Consider the following 19,310-nt stretch of genomic DNA (forward strand, 5'->3'; position numbering starts at 1 on the left):
GGACAGAAACCACCGTTTCAAGGTTAACGAGGAGCGGCAGGGAGTAAGGATGAAGATACCCACGGAGGGTGTAGGAGAAAAGATGGCCATATTCTTAGTTTATTCACTTATTTCAAAAGAAGAGAAACGGGAATGTTAGAGAGCAATGAAGAATAGGAGGTGCATACTGAGACCCCCACCCCATATTTTCTGGGTGGGAGCTGCCACCCTGTGGGAGGGGTGGAAAAGATCAAGGGTGTGGTTACTTGACAGCACAAAAAAGAGAGTATATTTGTTTATTTGATTAAAGAAGGTTAATTTATAAGGTTTGGGGGCATTGATTACTTTTTTTTTCTGGAAAGGGACAGTAGGTCAAATAAGTGTTTTTTTTTTCCCCTCTGGGTCATACCCGGCGATACACAGGTCACACTCTACATTCAGAAATTACTCCTGGCAGTGCTCGGGGGACGCTATGGTAAACTGGGACAACCCAGGTTGGCCACGTGCAAAGCAAACGCCCTATCCGCTGTGTTATCACTCAAGCCCCAGTCAAATAAATTTGATAAACTGGTTTAGGGGTAAACGTTGGCGGGGAATTCCAAAATACTCTCGTGATATGGGGGATCTATAGAACAGAGACCTGAAAAATCATTCTTAAAAGGCAAAGAGAATACGAATTAGGATGACATTTCTACGAAAAGATTAGGAAACAACTTGAAGCCACAGGAGACAGATAGACATGTTCTGATTAAGACAAGTCTAACAATTGTCTCTCTCAATGGCACCTTATAAGAGAAATTATTTGAAAAGCTAGGAAAAAAAACTCCAATTTTCCAAAAATTTCTTTGAAAGGTCTGTGTATTTCATCGGGTAAAAGGCAAAGTGTCAGGCATTTTCTAAGGCACAGAGATGAAGAGGTGGTCCCAGGGATAATGCCAGATGTCACTCCAGGCAGCCTTGGAAGCTCAGGGTCCCCTACAATGACATAACTCACAAGAAAGATGATAGGGATGTGCAGATGATGGTTCAAGAGGAAGAAGAGCCCCCTAACACAGAATTCCCAAGTGCCTAGAAAGGAGAAAAACTTGTTCCCAGCAGGCCTTTCTGCAAGCCATTCACGTTAAGGTGGAAGATGTGTTGAAAACAGGACGAATCTTTACTAGGGAACAGACACCTATGCAAAATCTAAGAATAAACTAGGTGACTCTGGGGTCAGAGTGATTGATAGTGCGGTGGTCAAGGTAGAAGCCTGCATGTGGCTGACTGGGTTCAATCTCAGGTACCACACAGGGTCCCCTGAACCTGGCCAGGAGTGATCTCTGAGCACAGAGCCAGGAGTCATCCCTGAGCACTTCCCGGTGTGGCCCCAAAAGTACGACAAAAGAAACAACTAAACTTGTGGGAAGCCGTTACAGAGAGAAGCCCCGAGGATTTGTGGAGACAATGATACATGAATGATGGATTTTTCATAGCAAGAGAAAGTGACCGTCTGAGAATAGGAAAACTATTTTTAGTTATAGTAAATAGTAATAGTTTAGTAAAACTATTTTTAGCAAGGCATTCAGAAACACAGGACCCGATTCCATCCGACATAAGACAAACAAAAAGGAAAAGGGCAGATACCTACAACGACAAACACATACAAAATCCACACATATACACCGCAGCCACCATGGAGTACTCAGAGGCAGTGCAAAGTATGGCCCTCACCAGGCAGGTGCTGGGGCAGGTCTTACAGCGAAACTCCTGGATCCAATTGATTTGGCCTAAGAAGTTGGAGATGAGTCTCCGAGCATGGAAGCACCCCTGTAATGGTAATACAGAGAGCAACCAGTGCACACAGGAAAAGGCAGCTCTGTCTCCTGTACTGACACCATCAGGAGGTTCCACCTGGGCAAGTTTGCCGTGAAGGGCGGGACCTGTGTCTGCATCTGCTCTGCTTGTGACAGCACGAGCACACGCCAGCACAAAGGCCCACGGAGTCCTGCATACTCTTGGGACTCCACCCTATGTCAGGTGTAGACCCCCTCGAAGACAAAAGATGCCCTGGAGACACCTCGTGGGTCTCTCCATTCAGGGGGTGCCTGGAAAGCAAGGCTGGGCAGGCGGCCACTGTCCAGAGGTCCCCGAAGCCCATCACAGCTTTGTTGTGGATCAGCTGTTGCTGCTTTGCACTAGAAGACTTAGAAGAAGCCCCAGATTGGGCCAGAGTGATAGCACAGCAGGTAGGGCGTTTGCCTTGCATGCGGCGGGCCCAGATTCGATCCCCGACATCCCATATGGTCCCCTGAGCACTGCCAGGCGTAACCCCTGAGCACTGCTGAGTGTGACCCAAAAAGGAAAAAAAAGAAGCCCCAGATAAAGCCACACTGTTGTTCCCCTCATGGGGAAAGAGAGGAAGAGACGTACCAGCAGAACTCACCACTCTCCAGAGACAAACCCCAGTGAAGGCCAGGAACAATGCCTCGCTTTCCCCACATATTCAAGCCCTTGCCTGTCCCCCTTGGGTCTCCTTCTCTTATTGCTCCTTCCCCAGCAAAGTAAAAGAAAGTCCTGAAGTCACTAAACAGGAAACAGCGGCTATGAGAGGCTAATTTACACAGGCCTGAGGGAGCACATCAAAAGGGAAGTATTTAAAGGACAGCTACATCCTCCTATTATCCACCAGCCATGTTCGGGGCACACCAGGTCTCTCTCAGATGGAATCTGTCAGTTTTGTTTCATTGAGATCAGCTAGTGAGCACACAATTCTTTAGTGAAAGGATTTTCTCGGCTTTTCAGCAAAGCATGAAAAATCCTGCTCAGAACTTTCCAAGAAACTTTGTTCCTTTGAAAGAGTGAAGTCTTGATGGCCTGCAGGATGGGGATCTACCTTCTAGCTGCCCTCTTATTTTACGTATCACTGTATCACTGTCATACCATTGTTCAACGACTTACTCAAGCGGGCACCAGTAACGTCTCCATTCGTCCCAGCCCTGAGATTTTAGCAGCCTCTCCTTCCTCATCTTTCCCAATGCTGCCATATTGGAGGCTATTTCAGGGTCAGGGGAACGAGACCTGTATTGTTACTTACTGTTTTTGGCATATTGAATACGCCACAGGGAGCCTGCCAGGCTCTGCCGTGGGTGTGGGATACTCTTGGTAGCTTGCTGGGCTCTCTGAGAGTTATATACACATATATAACTATAACTATATGTATATATATATTTCCCTCTATGATTTGTTGCCTACTGTCTAAACCCTATCAAATATGGTATGGTAATTATGGAAAGTTTATTTTATGGAATTTTTTTTTTTTTTGCTTTTTGGGTCAAGCTACTGAGAGTATCTCGCCCTCACGGCAGAGCCTGGCAAGCTCCCCGTGATGTATTCGATATGCCAAACACAGTAACAACAAGTCTCATGATGGAGATGTTACTGGGCCCGCTCGAGCAAATGGATGAACAACGGGAGGACTGTGACCGTGGGTCACACCTGGCGATGCTCAGGGGTTACTCCTGGCTCTGCACTCGGGAATCACCCCTGGCGGTGCTCAGGGGACCATATGGGATGCTGGGAATCGAACTCAGGTTGGCTACATGCAAGGCAAATGCCCTACCAGCTGTGCTATTGCTCCAGCCCCTTTATGAATCTTTTTAATTATTTTTTTTGGGGGGGGCCACACCCAGCAGTGCTCAGGGCTTGCTCCTGACTCTGTGCTCAGCAGTCCCTCCCAGTGGGCTCAGGGGGCCATATCTGGTACCGGGGCTTGAACCTGGGCTGGCCGCGTGCAAGGCAAGGGCCTTCCCTGTTGTACTAGTGCAGCAGGTATCCCGCTAGCTGTCCTTGGGCAATGCAGAGTCAGCTGTGGCCATTCCTCCTGGTGCGTCTCCTGACCCCAACCTGACACCCCTGCACCCAGTGTCCCTCTCCAGCTGACACGGAAGTTCTCCACAGAGCCCTACAGAAGCAGAGACGGCGTCAGGGCTGCCATCTCCCTCGTGAGACCCCCGCACTCCACGGAGGCCGCCCTCTGCAGGCCTTGTTCACAGCCGCACCAAGGAGCCCCATGTTTTCACCAGTGCTGGTTCACAGGAGCTTTTGATGGAGGCAGCAGGGCTGTGACCCGTGGCTGCACTTCCCGTGAGAAGCCACAGTCTCCAACACCACCCAGCTCCCCGCTGCAGAGCAAGGTGACTGTGGTGGCAACACCCTCAGTCACAGAATGGCGTGGTCCAGAACAGCCCCTGAGAGACCCCAGGGCCTGGCAGAGCAGGGCTGTGGCCGTTTTGGCTATGTTGATTTATTCTCTGGGCACTGAGCACGACCCAGTCCTATGTCCACCAACAACGGTGCCGTAAGGAACCTGGTGCAGGGAGGCATATCTGACGGTCTGCTTCTCCCCAAGTGGGCAGAGTACAGAGACTCCACCCACAGAGCCCCTGACCTCCAGGAGCGGTGGCTCAGGAGGCTGGGGGGAAACTGGGGGAAGGGCTGGTGAGAGGGTCGGGATGCCGCAGAGCTGAGCTGCTTCTCTGGTTGGAGGGTGTGGCTTTGGGATGATTTATAAAAATGCAGCCGATTTTACTACTCCGAAGGACTGTCATTGTCACTGTCCTCCCGTTGTTCATCGATTTGCTCGAGCGGGCCCAGTAACGTCTTCATTGTGACACTGGTTACTGTGTTTGGCATATCAAATATATCACGGGGAGCTTGTTATGTGAGTGAGATACTCTCGGCAGCTTGCTGGGCTCTCCGAGAGGGGCAGAGGAATCAAACCTGGGTCAGCCAGTCGGCTGCGTGCAAGGCAAACGCCCTACCCACTGTGCTATTGCTCCAGCCCACTCTGAAGAACATGCACCATTTATCATTCCATCATGAAGGTTGGATGGAGAGTGAGAGAGAGAGAATGAAAGAGAGAGAGGGAGAGAGGAGAGGAACACACTGACAGAATGCCCTATCCGGTACGGTGTCTAGTTTGTTCCATGCAGGGAACTGCACCAGTTCAAAGAAAATAATGAAAAGAATGAAATGATGACTCTGGCCCCTGAGGGAACCATTGCAGGATCTCAGGACGGCAGGATGCACGTGCAGACTGATGTGGGCAGCTGCAGAGGCGGCCCGGCCCGAGAGGCTGACTGGTGCCATTACCCGCTGGGCAGTGCTGGACAGGGCCGCGGGATTTCTCGCCATGTGCTTTCCTCCCTTCCCCGGCTGGTGGAGCGCCAGCACCCACCGACCCCAGGCCAGCTCCTGCCCACCAAGCCTGGGCCCTTGAGACGGTCCCGGCCAATCCACTGGTGAAGGCAGGGCACCCACATGTCTGCATACTGGTGCAGAAAAGCCAGGTCTTCACTGCTTACAGAACCTGGGCCAAAAAGATGCTGAGGACCGGAGTGATAGCACAGCGGGAAGGGTGTTTGCCTTGCACATGGCCAACCTGCGTTCAACCCGTGGCATCCCATATGGTGCCCCAAGCACTGCCAGGAGTAATTCCTGAGTGCAGAACCAGGAGTAACCCCTGAGCATCGTTGGGTGTGACCCAAAGAGAAAAAAAAAAGAAAGATAACCTGAAACACGGGAAAAGAGAAAGAACAAATGAAACTGCCCGCCTACCCAGGCCCGACAGTGTCCCTCAGACTCTGGTCACTTGGAATCACGCGGGAGGTTGGGTTTAGCTTGGAGTATCCACTGCGGAGAGCCCACTCGGGGGTGGGAGCCACCGCCGGGGTGCTCTGCGGCCTGGGCCACTCCCAGCAGTACCAGCCCGGTGGGTCTGAGGCAGGTGTACGGGCCTGCTGGTGCCAGGTCCCTCCAGCCGCCCCTGGAGGTGTGCAGGGTCGGGTGAGGCGTCCGCGCGATCCACCCCTGCTCAGCGCTGGGTTTGCCTTGCTTCTTAAGCACCCACACGGCGGGGTGCGATTCGGGCACTGCCAGCCCTCCCGGAAGCTCTGCAGTGGCAGGCAGCTTCCTCCAGCACCTTCGCTGATCTGCGCCAACTTCCTATTTCTGCCTGGAAGGGGCAGATTTACTACTCACGCCAGTGCCCCCGGTTTCCTGCATAGCTAATCCCAAGCGGGGCCGGCCTAGGCTCATTCTCTATTTTAACCACGACCACTCTCAGCCAAACCTGTCCAGCTTCCGTGCTGTGATCACGTACCAAATGGAAAGAACTCTTTTGCACAGATCCTATTTGGGTTAAATCCCTGCTAGTGGCTCTGACCAGAATCTGAGCCAACAAACTCAACGGACAGCAGCTGCGACTTAAGCGGCCATGGCCCAGGCGTGCCATTCCTGTTCCAGAAGCATCTATCACCCTCCGTCTCATACTGAAAATCAAGCATTCTGCAAGAAAAACACACTGGGAGAGAGAGCTATGCAATGTGAGTTACGAGAGCTTGGGTCTAACAAGGCTGACAGAACACGAAGGCATCAGTCTCCGATGCACTGGCAGACGAGGACAGTGTGGGGTTCCTCTCTGGGCAATGACAACCTTGTCCCAACAAGCTGCTCAGTGTCTTCCAGATGTTATGTCCCAGGACGGGAGTTTCGCTCGCACATTGACCAGACCAGATGCGAGACTGCAAATGCAAGGCCCCTTTATTGCTAGCTCGAGCTAGGGTCCGAGTCTCATCCGATGCAGTGGAGTCTCGACAAGGACCCGGATTCTGAATTCCAAACAGCTTATGTAAGGTTTGGTTACATAACAGCATTTTTTTCCAGGAACGGGCAATATGTTTCCAATTCTGGTCCTTGTCCGGTCCTGTGACTTCAGGGACCAGCATTATGTTTCCAATTCTTGGTCCCTGTCCTCCCCGTGGCTCCACTCCCTCGGCCCTCTCTGCTTGGGTGGGAGCCACTGCCCAGGCCCCCTACTCTGATAGGCTGCTGTCACGGAAGGGTCTATCTTCCCAGGGTGATATTGTTTTCACGGAAGTGGGGACTTTCTGATGGGGGAAACTGAGACTTAGGCCTGCTGAGCTTTGGCATATAAGTGGAGCCTGTAATGGTCCACTTCATCCTCACACAGTGTCTCCGGGTTGTGACCTCTGCCACCAGACAGACACCCACAGTCCCTGATTATCCGTCTCTCCTTCTCACTCAGTGGAGTCTGATCTCTCAGCCATACTGCCAGGACCACTGTTTACTCTTCTCGCCTCCCTGCTGAGCTGCTCTCAGCATGACACCACTCACCAGGGCCTGGAAACTTCTCTCTTGGCTTCTGCTTAATCCCTGCTCTCTACTCCTCTCCCATAATCAGTCCAGTAAGTAATCTTGGTGTTTGGGCTAATTCCCTCTCCCGCTCTCCCTGCACAAATGTTGATGTGCTTTGGGGTTTGGCCCTGGGTCATTTTTGTCTTTTCCAATCATCCTCTCTCCCTAGGAAACCTCATTTCAACACCAATTATCCACCGACAACTTCCAAATTTACATTTTTCGTTCCAGACTTTATTTACAACGGCAGTCCGGCATCTCCCCTTGAACATACAACTGGCACCTTACCGACTGCTCCAAACTCCAATCTGTCCCCTTCCCCAGGTTGATTCTGCCCCCCAAGACCTTGGCATCTGAAAAGTAGCACACCAGCCATTACCCAGTTGCTCAAATTGCCTTTGAATTGTTCCCAAGTCTTCTATTATTCTCTTCCCCGGCCTCGGTGCCAACATCATTCCCATTGGTTTAACTCCCAAACACATCATAAATCTGCTCACTCTGACCGGCGCAATTACCCACACTCAGTCATGGGTCACCTGGCAAACAACGCCCCTCCGGACTCTTTCCCCAGGCGACCAGAGGACCCCTGCAGAATGCCCACTCATTCTTGGCATTCACTACCTGACATCCAGCTGTTGGCATTTTCCCACTGCAGAGACGTTGAAAGATGGAGCTCAGATGACACTCAGCGAGGTCACCGCATGTGCTCTGACTCATGTCTCGCTCTCAGCTCTGTCTCCCTGACCCCAGGGGGCTCCACTGCAGGGAGTTCATCGAGACCTCTCGGGACTGCAGCCTGCTGAAATTTATATTTTTGCTCAAATGCCACCCCCAGCACCATCTCCCTGGTGACTGGTGCCTCCTGCTTCTGTCTCACTCAGCTTTCTCACAGTTCTAGCTTCTCAGGAAATTACTCTGCTGGCCTGGATGTTCAGCCCTAAGAGGACTGGGCACCACCATATTTTTGCTGGCACAGATCAGAAAATCCAAGAAAAACTTGTAAAACAGGAGAATAAGAGCCTCCTGAAGCTTTCATAATCCTGTATCTAAGGGAAGTGTCTCTGTAAAAACCCTATTTTAACAAAACTGCTTATATATAGATCCTTGCACTTCCCTTCACCACCAATTCTTCATCTATTTAATTTTTGAGGGTATCTCATAGTCCTACACACCTGATAACTAGATTTTATTAGAAATATAGCTCCCTGGGAGGAATTTTCATACCTAGCATGTGCTATGGTAAGTGTATGTATTTTGTATATGATATGATGTATGTGATATGTATATGATGTATACATACACAAGGGCATATGTGGATGCAGAAGATATTTATAGCATATAAAGGATTCGTCAGGATCAGTGGTCATCAACCCTTGGCCTGCAGACAGCTGCTGGTCTGCAGGGGTAGAAAGGTTGAAGAACCCTGTTCCAAGATCAAAATCTTCTGCAACTCAGGAAACCCAAAACAGGACATTCTGGCAATACAAGAAAAGAAAAAGCCTGTGGAAAGGTACCTTTGGAAAGCACATAACCAAGGGACAAAGGGAAGTGAGTCCTATGTCCTGATCTCCTGTTAGGTGTGACCTCATGAGGTGGGAGCACTTGGGAGCACAGATGAGTACCCTGAGGGATACTCATGCACCCATCATTCTCACAGCCACAATTAATCACAATTAACTCCCACACCCCAACTTGCCCACTGTGAAGTCGGTCCCGGGAGAGGACTGCCACACTGGTCACGCCATGATAGTGACAGCAGGGACGCATCGGTATTTGTCTTTTCCCTGGAGGAAAAGGCTCAGAGAGCCACACTCAAACTTTTAAAATTTAATTTAATTTTTATAAAGTTGTTCACAATATTTGATTACATTTAATATTCGAATACCAATCCCTCCACCATGACACCTTCCCACCACCATAGCTCAAATGTTTCCATTCCAAACCCCAAACCCTGCCCCCAAAGCAGAACCGAAGTCATGTCTTTTGTATTGCTTATTCTGAATAATCTGCTAAAAGTGATCCAAAAGTTTTCCTAGAGGAAAGTGATTGAAGATTGTTGTATTTCACCCAGTAGCCATTAAGCCCTTCTATAAGAGATTAGTAAAATGTTGTTAAAGGATGAGCCTTGTGTTTATATAAATATGTTTGATAGCACAGGGGCTGGAGCAATAGCACAGCGGTAGGGCGTTTGCCTTGCACGCGGCCGATACAGCTGACCCGAGTTCGATTCCTCTGCCCCTCTCGGAGAGCCCAGCAAGCTACCTAGAGTATCTTGCTCGCACGGCAAAGCCTGGCAAGATACCCGTGATATATTTGATATGCCAAACACAGTAACAAGTCTCACAATGTAACTGGGCCCACTCGAGCAAATCGATGAACAACGGGAGGACAGTGACAGTGACAGTGACAGTGACAGTGATGCTACATATATATATAGCATCACTGTATATATATATATATTATGCATATATATATTCCCCTAAGATTGGTTGCCTTCTGCTTTAAACCCCATCAGATGTAGTATGCTATTGGTGGTATATCAGTGGTGTAAAGTCTGAGGTCCAGGAATAGACTCCCACATGGGTGAGGTTCGTCTGAGTGTGTGGAGAGCGGCTGTGAGCATGGAGGCGAAGGAGTTCTGGAGGTTTTAGGCTGCCAGAGCTGGCTCTGTTGGGGCGGGGAGGGGTCTCACCCGCCCCCTCCGGATGAAACAGCCTGGCGCGGGGTCTGGAAGCATGGCTATGGCGTATTGTTCTGTGCTCTCTTCTGAGAGATTTATTACAACACTTAAACTTTGACTGAGAGTAGATACATATTTACTGCTGCTTGGCAAATCTAGGAAGGAAGGGTAAACCATTCAGAAGGACTGGTCTTGGAATTTCTATTTATCGGGTTTGTTTTACTTGTATCAGGATGCAGAAGAAATAACTCGAGTTTTTCTATTAGATTATCTATGGCCTATGATACAATCTTGCCAGCACCAAAATACCGTCTCACCATCTTAAAAAGAAATTACTTTTGGGTCCCCATAAAACAATGAAAAATATCAGAGGCCCCAAAACATCAAATTGAGGCGCTCTCCTAGGGTGCAAACTTGTATTCCGTGTGTTTCTCCACTAGGACCCACAGCGTTTCCTCTCTCTGATTCTGAGAAGGGGGTTTGCCTCCCAGGAACTTATGTAGTGAGACAGGGCCCTCTCACCTGGAGGCTATGCTAGTTCTTAAGCAGAAAAAATATGCCGGGAGAGTTATTTTACCATTTATCTTTTTGTGACATCTATACACATCTGCATATACTTAATTCATTAAAAGAATCTCTGAAACCTTATATTTTGTTAGAGAAAAACGTCAAGTTTAACCGAGAATGAGCAAGCAGGAAGTAATACCCCACTCTCCCAGAAAGACATTTTATAGGGAAGGTGACAGTGATTCTCATGGGTCCCTCTTTCCCCTTGATCTTGAATCTCTAACTCTTGATTCTCCTTAAAGGCAGCTGTGGGCATTTATAGTACGGTCTTCATGGAAACACGCCCCCTTTCCCCCGCTTCCCCCTCTCCCTCCTTAGCCATTCTGACGAAAGGACTTTCAGGAAAGAGTAACCTTGATAACTGGAAGGTTGGATATACTGAGGTTTGATCATTTGAGTTTGAACGTTTGAAACTTAATTTCTCAATTCTAGGACAATTCGGAGCACTGGAAAATTTAAGTAACCAATGCAATGTGATACGGTGCAAACAGTTCAAGCAACTCTTGAGTGTTCATTTTGATATGCATGGAACACTTGGAGCTGACAGTCCTTCTATGAAATTTCAGCTTTCTGCTGTTTCGACTTTCAAGCTCTGCAGAGTTCTTTGAGCACTCTCATGGATGGAATGTCATTACCACGGTGAGGTCAATGTTTCCCTAATGATGAACCACTTCTATTGGTTTAGGCATTTCTGTTTAACTGGTAACAATCTAGTGAACTCAAAAGCAGTCTTTATGACTGGGAAAGTCTTCGGTTCATCTATCATCAAGTCATTGCAACACAGGACAGAGACCCTGGGAGAGGCAGCAAACGCCATCGCCTGTCAGCTGAAGGACCTTAGATGAGTCTCATCGACACTTTGTTTTAAATTGAGGAAAGGGCAAGCTACAGGAATAAAGACGCCATGGTGATTGAGAGAACAACGGCCCCTCAAGGATGTGCTGGTCCTAAGTCCCAGAGCAGAAACTATGCCATGCAGCTTGCTGAATTGGGGTCTTACAGCAGTGATTCTGCTAAGGGCCTTGAGCCAGGGACCCCATCCTTACCTATGTAGAGGCAGGCAGGAGGGCTGGAGTCAGTGTGAGCAAAGGCTACACCCGTGAGCTGAGAGGCCAGGGAAGAACGGGGCGAGACTGGAAGTCTGCAGTGGAATTGGACAAAGGGAACAGGGTCAGGGCAAAGAAATTTGGGCAAGAGGCAAGAAGCCAGATTCTCCTCCTCCAGCCTCCAGAAAAAGCCTGGCCAAATTCTACTTCAGCTCCTGGAAATGTTACATTTCCGCTCCCCCCCACCCCCGAGTTGTACCACAATGAGGCTGTTCTGCTTTAAACCACCATGTTTTGGGACATTTATTAGAACAGTAACAGGATACTGACTAATAGTACTTGCAAAACCTTCAACAGACTATCTGGCTGTATGCAGAAATAGTCCCTTCTTTATGCTCATGCAAAGAGACCCTTTTTCTTTTCATTATGTTTTTGAGTCACACCTATCTGTTCTCAGGGCTTATTCCCAGTTATGCGTTCAGGGATCACTCCTGAAGTTACTTGGAAACATATGCAGTTCCAGGGATGGACCGGGGATTGACTGCCCCCAAGACTCCAATACTATCACTCAGGATGAAAAGAGACCACATTTTAGCAGTCCACCCTAGAATAATTTCACCCTAAAGTCAAAATTTTCTAGCATCAACAGCTGAATTGGACAAAGGGAAAAGGGTCAGGGCTAGGAAATTTGGGCAAGAGGCAAGAAACCAGATATTTTATTCTACAAAACCACACTAGCACCAAAAATTTTTGATGCAGTATGTTCAGAAATGCTGAATCGTTATAATGAACTATAGTGGGCTAATGATGTACGTGGCATACCCAGCCATGGAAAGAGAAAGACCATTTAGGTATTCCCTTCAAGTTTCAAAGAATATAAACAATTTTGTATCCCAGCAGAGCCAGAACCCTCCTGACTCACCATTCCTCATGTGGCAGGGCTGGCCCTACATGCACAGGGCCAGGATGCAAACACCATCACATTCATTGAATGGCATCTGACTAAGGCAGACCACGGAAACATCGCTGGAATAACATCTCTTGACCACAAGGACAGCATGAAAATCAAAGAGGGTACCCTTATCCCTCTGGAAAGGCAAACCCAGCCTTCACTCTTACAGAGGCAGCATTTACGGCTTCTGGCTGGGCAGCTGGGCCAGGGAGGGCTTGGTTAGCCCGAAATTCAGCTAGTCCTGAGAGTCTATTACGGACTCCGGGAAAACATGCTACTCGCTCGAGTGTGATAAAGAACCTTGCACTGCACAACCACGGAGCTGCAGAAATGACCCTGGCTTTCATAGCAAGAAGTGAAACTTTGGCGGTAGAGAGTGGGCACTGGTGGAGGGATGGGTACTCAATCACTGTATGACTGAAACGTAAGCACGAAAGTTTTTAAGTCTGTAACTGTACCTCATGGTGATTCATTTAAAAAATAAAAAAAAAGAAACTTTAGACCAAAGGCAGAATCCCCAGACAGTACATTTAGGCCCCGAGGTCTTCTGGACATTGACGCAATGGCTTCTGACCCACCTCATCACTCATCATGACTTTTACTGTTCATACATTTTTTTCAGGGTATAATAATATCTGGAAAAAAAGTTCTTTATTTTCTCCCTTCCAAACCCACACAGAACAAGTAGCCACTTTATCCAAGCATGGTTTTTGACCTCTGGAAAGCTCATTTGCATCTCGAAAATGTGTCACAAAACTGGAAGAAGGGGCTAGGGTGATAGCACAGCGGATAGGGCATTTGCCTTGCATGCGGCTGACCTGGGTTCGATCCCCAGCATCCCATATGGTTCCCTGAGCACCGCTAGGAGTAATTCCTGAGTGCAGAGCCAGGAATAACCCCCGAGCACGGCCGGGTGTGACCCAAAAAGAAAAAAAAAACGGAAGAAATGGAAACACTAAACTGAGCAATTTTAAGGATGATGCCAGATGCCCAAGCCTTCCCCACCAGCATTGGTCATTGGGGTTATAGCAGAGGAACTTTCTGAGCTCCCCGGAAGTTTGCCTCCTTTGCCAAGAATTAAGGACAAAAGGGGCCAAGATGAATTTATTGGAGATGGCATCACCCACTCTTGGGACTGTCTCTGGGCTCTCTGGCAGTTTCCTGAGTGCAGCAAGAAAGGGATGGGGTGGGTTTGGATCCAAACAGGCATATTGTTATGCAGCCGCTCAGCTATGAAAGAAGGTCCTCGAGGGCCAGCACTGCTTCTCACGGTGGCTGTACTGAGAGTAGGGCTGGAAATGAGACCCCTGGGGCTCCCCTTGCTCTGGTTTGGGGTCTATTCTCAGGGACTCCTCTCCCACATGAAGGACACGCAAACCTCCACTGACTGATCTTTTCTTCCTGAAACCTGTCCATCTATTATTGTCTCCGTTAACTAAGAGGAATTTTCATTCCATTTAGTGACATGCCAATGCAAAGTGTGCAGGCAACCATTCTAATTCTAATAATATGTATGCTTTGCCCTGAGAAAGAAAAGGACTATATTTTAGGCATTAGACCTTGGCAGCAGACTCCCAACTTGGGCGGCAAATACATCTGCAGTGTCAAATCATTTTACAAAGCATCAAGAGAAAGCCTTGATTTTTCCTCATCTCCCTTTTTTTTATTTTAAAAGGATCCTGGCTCCTTTCTTAAATGAGTGAAAGCATGCCCCTAAAAGCATCTCAAGTTTGGAACCACAACATTTCTTTCTCAAGAACTCCACTGCCTCCTTCTTCGCTTATCAGGTCAAAACTTGGTCTTTAAGACTACAGGACCCCCACAGGTGCCCAGCGTAAGGGGACACAGTTGGTTCTGACAGTGCAAGGCCTTCTGGGGGAATGGTATAGATGAGGCAGCCATGTTGCCAAGGAGACCAAACAGAGTGGGGTTCGAGTCCAGCTCTCTCCAGGACTGTGTTAAGTTCGAGTCCATGCAGCTCAACTAGCTTCGCCAGGATGAACTGAGCACAGTCACTGTTTTCTGAGGAGAGAATGCACCTATCCCCAAACTTCTATGTAGGGAATAATCATGAACACCAAGTTCTGTTAACTCAAATGATGGCGTTTTCTAGGACCAAGATTTGCATGTTATTGAAAACAGGTATGGGAAGATATGATGGATAACAACTATAAATTAACAAATGTCTGGATATGAACACAGTTGGATACTCATAGAGAAGAGGATAAAATATTAATTTTCAAATAGATTGGCAATCCATATCAGAATTTTTTTCATAGAAAGCTTTGCTAATAATTCAGAGAGAAAGCGCTATTTCTACCCTTCCCTGAGTGGAAAGGATCAAGTCTAACCCAAACTAGGTGCTCAATAAGTAGATGTTGAATAAATAACCTAAGTGAACTGTTTTCAAAAGGTGATTCAATTACTCCTGGTTCAGGAGGATTACTCCATAACTTAGAGGCCAGCCGGGTATCCTAGAGGAAAGGGCTATTCAGATAGAGAAGGGAGCACCAAATAAAGGATGTTTGGAGGATCCTCCCAGGAGGGGAGATGCATGTCGAAAGTAGACTATGGACTGAACATGTTTGCCACTCAATGCCTCTTTTGCAGACCACAACACCCAAAAGGAGAGAGAGAACACAGGGGATTGCCCTGCCACAGAGACGGGGGGATGGGGGGATGGGGGTGGGAGGGATATTATCCATGGTGGTGGAAAATGGGCACTGGTGGAGGGATGGGTATCTGATCATTGTATAATTGAAACCAAAGCACAAAAAATTGTAAATCTACAACTTTAAAAAAAATAAAATAAAATAAAGGGGAAAAAAAAAAAAAAGCAAAAAAAAAAAAAAAAAAAAAAAGAGGTAATTCCCACCACTTGTTTTGTAAAAAAAAAAAAAAAAAAATTACTCCTGGTTCTATACACAAAGAAAACTCAGGGTCTAATTAAAAGGATTTTTGACACCCTCCTGCAATAATATTTTTTGAGATTTTATAAATGGACTAAATACAATATGGCAAATACTAATGAAGCATGTTCTAGGCTCCAAGTGCTCAGGTGTTGGGAAAAATATTCTCTGATAGTAACACGAGGCATTCACAAGCCAGACTGACCGTAACATGGTCATCTGTGCAGATAAGAACTGGGTTACTTGAGGACAAACACAAACCTCTTCATGGGCTTCTCATCATCGTAGGAGGTTAGTGGGTCCCACTCATGCCTTCATGGCTTCCCATGAAGAAGTGGGGTCCTCCACTGACCACCCCCCCTAGGACCCACAAAGCAGAGGTGACCCTACTGACCACCTCCCCGGGACCCACATGTTCCTGTCTACTCCCCACTTCTGGACGGTCTCCAAATGCCCATCTTAGCAACGCTTGCAGCCACACTGTGAAACAGTCACACAACACATCGGGATCCCATCGGTGACCCCCTCCTAGCTCCTGATGCCACATCCAGAATTAACTTAATCCTCCTCATGTGGACGGGGGAGGCTGTGGGAAAAACGGCCACAGAGAACCTCAACCAAGAGCCAGAGTCTAGCCGAGTGTTTCCAATGATTGATACTCACACCCTCACCTGCATCTCCCACCGCTGTGTGTGTGTGTGTGTGTGTGTGTGTGTGTGTGTGTGTGTGTGTGTGTGGAGGGGCACAGCTGCGTGCTGGGAGGCCTGAGGGTCCCACTCTGCTCTTTGGGCTCGTCCTCCATGAGCTCCTGGCTGCGGGCGGGGTGGCTGGCCAGCCCTGAGCCCTTTCTGACACTGGTGGCTGGTGGCCGGCTGGGAGAGGAACAGGAGTGGCATCTCCCGAGGCACCTCCCACCCTCTCACGCCCACGGGATGAGGCAGCCATGGTGGGGCGACTTGAGCTCATCCTACCTGCTGGCGCTTCTCGAACTCTAGCTTGATGCGGGACTTGATGCAGTTGCAGGTGTCCTGGTAGGTCTGTTGCAGCGCCAGTTCCATGAGGTGCTTGTGGTAGGCGCCCGCCAGGTTGCCGCAGATGAAGATGATCACGTTGGCCAGGATCTGGGGACAGAGACGGGCGGTCAGCAGGGGCTGTGTCCGGGGGACGGACCATCCCAGATTCCACACTCACTTCCTGTGCCATGACCCCCCCTCCCCTGCCCACAGGTCTCTCCCTTCTGGGCACCCCATACCATGGACCTCTCTGCTCTATGGCCCACACACCCTTTGCAAGACCCAGGGCCCACCTCGGCAGTGCCTGGGGGTCTCCCCGGGAAGCTCACTTCCAGGAAACAGCAGCCAGGAAGCAGAGCCGCGTACACACCGCCAGGATTGAGAGTGGGCAGAGAAGTGGGGGGTCAGCCTTGGGCCACCGGGGGACACCCTCACACCCACACTGTGGTCCCGGATCCTGGGGGGCAGCCCTCCCCAGGAGATAGGGGGACAGTGGCCTTTAGAACAGGGGCCTTGTCATGAGGTCTGTGAATGGTGCAAACAATCCCCTCGGCAAAACAGAAACATTTACAAGAACAAAATGAGAAGAGAAAGAACTTACAGGAGCCAGAGCTGAGGGCACCTGAATCCCCAAGGGGCTTGGAGCACAGCTCAGTGTCCTGAGAGCACAGCTGGGTATACCCTGGGAGCACAGCTGAATGTCCTAGGAGCACAGTTGAGTGTCCCAGGAGCACAGCTGAGTATACCCTGGGAGCACAACTGAGTGTTCCAGGAGCACAGCTGAGTATACCTTGGGAGCACAGCTCAGTGTCCTGGGAGCACAACTGAGTGTACTCTGAGAGCACAGCTGAATGTCTCCCAGAACACAGCTACTGACCCAGGAGCACAGCTGACTACCCCTGGGAGCACAGTCACTATCCCCAGGAGCATAGCTACTGTCTCTGGAAGTACAGATACTGTCCTGGGAGCACGGATGAGTGCCCCTGGGAGGGAGCTCAGTGTCTCTGGAGCTGTCCCTGCCTCACTCCTCTGGGTTCTCAAAGCTGGAGCCCGTCTTTGCTTAGTCAAATCCCACCAGCATGAAAGGATCATCCAGGTACATGCAGGAGGAAGATGTTAGCTTGAACTTTTTAATATTCAATTAATTTTTTTCCAGAACATAAAAATTCTGTGATTTTAGCTAAGACTTAGGTCAGTACATCTGCTACACTCGAGTTCAGCCCACCTGCCCACAAGACTTCACCAAAACCGTGGACCTCCACAGACACAAACATGGCCAGGCAGTCGGAGTATGCCAGGCTTCTCAAAGAATCTCTTTCTTTCTTTTGGGGGAGGGGTTTGGGGCACACCTGACAGTGCTCAGGGCTCACTCCTAGTTCTATGCTCAGGGAGCTCCTTTGGCAGTGCTCAGGGGACCAGACACACGCTGAGGATCAAACCCAGGTCAGCCACAGGTAAGGCAAGTGCTCAAGGAATCATTATCTTGGGTTCAACTAGTTCAATGGAGCGACTTCCGTTCACATGCAGGTCAGTGTGGGGAACTGTGTCTCCTTCACGGGGCACATCCACCTCAAAGTAGGACCACCTGCAGCCCCCAGGCTGGGATTCCATTCCCAGTTTCTCTACAGAGCAAACCCAAACCCGTCTTCTCCACCAGACGTGCAGGCAATACCAAGAAGCTGCTTGTGTCCCTTGTGTCACATCAGATACCATGGCTCTGCCTGGGTCCATGTACAGGACGGGCACGGGGCTGCCCACAGGAGGGAACGGGAGCTGTGGGGGTCACCCGGGTGCCTCTGGCTGCAGTGAACACCAAGCCGCAAGACGGGGATGGAAGCAGCCAGCAAGGCAGACGTGCCGGCAGGGTCTAAAGTCCAGGGATGTGGGGCGCCCAAAAACGTCCCTGTGGGAACCCACGCTTATCGGGACGGGGAGCAGGAGAGGGACCGTCTCGTCCCATGGGGCCTGTGCTAGACCGTGGGCTGGGCACTCCTGAGGCGGGCAAGAGTCATCTGCTCTCATGGAGGATGGGGCATCTCACCCTGCACCCAGCCAGTGGACCCTATGTGCTACGCATGTGTGGGTGCAAGTGTGTGTGAGTACAAGCATGTGTGCATGTGGGTGCATGTATGTGCAAGTGTATGTGTGTGAGTGCACAGTGCCTGTGTGTGTGAGTGCATGCATCATGCATGTGTGTGCGAGTGCATGTGTGGGTGCAAATGTTTGTGGAATGCATGTATGTGTGCATAAGGACGCATGCATGTGCAAGTGCATGTGTGTGAGTGCATGGTGCCCCTGTGTGTGAGTGCATGCATGTGTGTGTGCACATGTGAGTGTGTGTGTGCATGTGGGTGGGTGTGTGCATATTGTATGCTCGTATGCATGAGGGTGCATGCATATTATGTGCATGTGTGCGTGCAAGTGCATGTATATTTGGTGCATGTGTATGTGTCATGTGCTCCTGCGTTCAGAACAGAGGCAGAGCAGGGTCAGGACACACCCAGGTCTGCTGCCTCTCTCTGGGCGGGGATGCGGAGGGTCTGCACTCACCGTCCTCACACATTTGGGGAATGAGCTCATGGTTCACTCTGGCACTTCCAAGCCATTGTGCATTTGAAGAGTCCGGCCTCTGCGGGGCTGGGGACACACTGGGTGGGACTCTGGGGCTTCCTGCAGCTTGATGTTCGTTCTCAGAGTGGGGGACCACAAGAGGCTCAAGACCTAGCGCTGTCCGTCAACATGCAGATATGTGCTCCAGCCCTTAAGCCACCTCCTTGAGCCAGGATTCCTTTTGCTTTTCCCTATTTTCAGTGTTTGGGCCACACGTGGGGGCACACAGGAGCAACTCCTGGTTCCATGCCCAGGGGCCCCCAGAGCGCCGGGGATGGACATGGGTGTCCCACACGCAGAGGACGCGCCCAGCCCCAGAGCCATCTCTGCCCACAACTCCATGGATTTTTTTGCATTTTC

At 49.6% G+C, this 19,310-nt stretch overlaps 1 protein-coding gene across 1 annotated transcript in view; it reads right to left on the reverse strand.

Annotated features, from left to right (window-relative positions):
- The window catches only part of ADCY2 (adenylate cyclase 2), a 318,432-nt gene that overhangs the window by 130,638 nt on the left and 168,484 nt on the right, over positions 1 to 19,310 (reverse strand). Inside the window, exon 4 of the mRNA XM_056109037.1 lies at positions 16,299 to 16,448. Coding sequence (XP_055965012.1) covers positions 16,299 to 16,448 — 150 coding nt within the window. The remainder of the gene's footprint in view (positions 1 to 16,298; positions 16,449 to 19,310) is intronic.

Source organism: Sorex fumeus, unplaced genomic scaffold (assembly GCF_029834395.1).
Source record: "Sorex fumeus unplaced genomic scaffold, SorFum_2.1 ptg000264l, whole genome shotgun sequence".
NCBI lineage: Eukaryota > Metazoa > Chordata > Mammalia > Eulipotyphla > Soricidae > Sorex > Sorex fumeus.